Source organism: Octopus sinensis, linkage group LG4 (assembly GCF_006345805.1).
Source record: "Octopus sinensis linkage group LG4, ASM634580v1, whole genome shotgun sequence".
NCBI classification, from domain to species: domain Eukaryota; kingdom Metazoa; phylum Mollusca; class Cephalopoda; order Octopoda; family Octopodidae; genus Octopus; species Octopus sinensis.
Genome location: NC_043000.1, coordinates 73,825,742 through 73,827,408, shown reverse-complemented (window position 1 = coordinate 73,827,408; position 1,667 = coordinate 73,825,742). Strand labels below are relative to the sequence as shown.

The 1,667-nt window shown below is 45.8% G+C and overlaps 1 protein-coding gene across 1 annotated transcript; it reads left to right on the top strand.

Moving 5' to 3' along the window:
- Positions 1 to 598: 598 nt before the first annotated feature.
- LOC115210491 lies at positions 599 to 1,357 on the top strand. Its single transcript, XM_029779094.1, has one exon. The coding sequence runs from the start codon at positions 599 to 601 to the stop codon at positions 1,355 to 1,357; it is 759 nt and encodes a 252-aa protein (XP_029634954.1).
- The last annotated feature ends 310 nt before the right edge of the window (positions 1,358 to 1,667 follow it).

The following is a 1,667-nucleotide window of genomic DNA, read 5'->3' as shown; positions in this document are numbered from 1 at the left end:
TTTAATGTAAAGGATGAGAGCTGCACCCATCTAGTGTTACAGACCTTTCATCCTGTTACAATTGGTGATCATTGAAAATAAAACGAACATGCCAGCCAACAGACGTACACAGCAACTCGCCCAGGTTTTTATACAGTACTGTTTGCGAATCATTTCACTGTCATTTTCACAGCTAGTATACGACCTGCAGGCCACACTATCTCTCGCCACCAATGCCACCACTATATTGATGTGTCTCCACTGTCACTGTCACTATCTTCATAAGTTAGCTGAACTGAATACGAACGAAGTCTCAACAAGCAGAAAAAACACATTTTCCAGCAATGCAACTGTTATTTTTGCTCGTAACAGCAACAGGAAAAAATTCGATCTGCACACAGTACACGATTAACAAAATTGTTCTCACAATTAAAAAAAAAATTTTTATTTGCTTTTCTCATTTTGTGCACACGCACCAGTCCCCAAACATATTTTGTCGGTTTCGCTAGTTGCTTTTTTTTCACCGTTTCTCATGTTTCATCTCAATTCTATTTGTTCCTTTCTCGTTGTTTTGCCTCCATTCGTTTACCTTTCTCTGTGACAGGCGTCTCGAAGAAACATGTCCGTTCCACACTTACATTCATTCACGGGAGATGCGACTCTGTGGTTCGCACAAGTAGAAGCCCATTTTGCGGCTCATGGCGTTTCTCCCATTCAACAGTTACACCTCCTCTATTGTAGCTTGCCTCCTCAACTCGCCACATCTGCTAGAGATCTCATTATAGATCCTAGTCCAGACGCCACCTATGCGTCTATCAAGGCGGAAATTCTTCGACGCAACACTCGGTCAGAAGAAAGTAGGTTTAATGAGCTAATGGCGGATGAGCGGCTAGGAGACAAGACCCCCTCACAATTCTTGCGTTGCTTGCGAGAGTTAAGCGGGAACTTCGCAGACGCACCTCTGCTTCGTAAAATATTCTTCTCTATGTTGCCTGCCAACCTTCAAGCAATTTTGGCCACAGCCCTTGAGTCCAACAGTGTGGACCAAATTGCCACGATGGCAGATAAAACTTTGGAATTTTCTGGCCAGCCAAAGTCGCGTGGCATGTGCGTTTGCACTGAGACCCCTTCGACAGCCTCAGTTTCAGCCTCTTCTCTGTCACCTGACACTATATCAGACAAAATAGACGCGCTGACACGACGCACGGACGAGCTATGCCGGGAAAATAGGCGTCGTTGGCGTAGTCGGAGTCGCTCTACCTCTCGTGCCTCATTCCATGCTTTTCGTATGCAAGCCGGCGGGGCTCGCTCTGAGCACTCTAATTTTTTCACAGTGAACGTACCGGCCGCCTCGGACACTCGTTCCGGGCTGTGCTAGTACCATTCCAAATTTGCTGATAAAGCACGCAAGTGCATCCAGCCGTGCAGTTTAAAACTTTCGGGGAAACTAAATTCGGAGAAGTTGAGCATGGCACCTTCCTCCTTTTCTCTTCCTACTAATCGTGCATTCTTTGTCAAAGATCTGGTGTCGAAGAAATTCTTCATGGTAGACACCGGTTCTTGTTGTAGCATTTGGCCTTTTCGTCTCACTGCATACAAGCCTAAACGCTCTTCTATTGTTTTGCACGCTATCGACTCACCTCCCATAGCCACCTTCGGTCAGATTTCTCTGCGCCTCGATATTAATC

Coding starts and splice junctions, on each gene's coding strand:
- LOC115210491 (XM_029779094.1), top strand. CDS start 599: ATGTCCGTTCCACACTTACATTCATTCACGGGAGATGCGACTCTGTGG.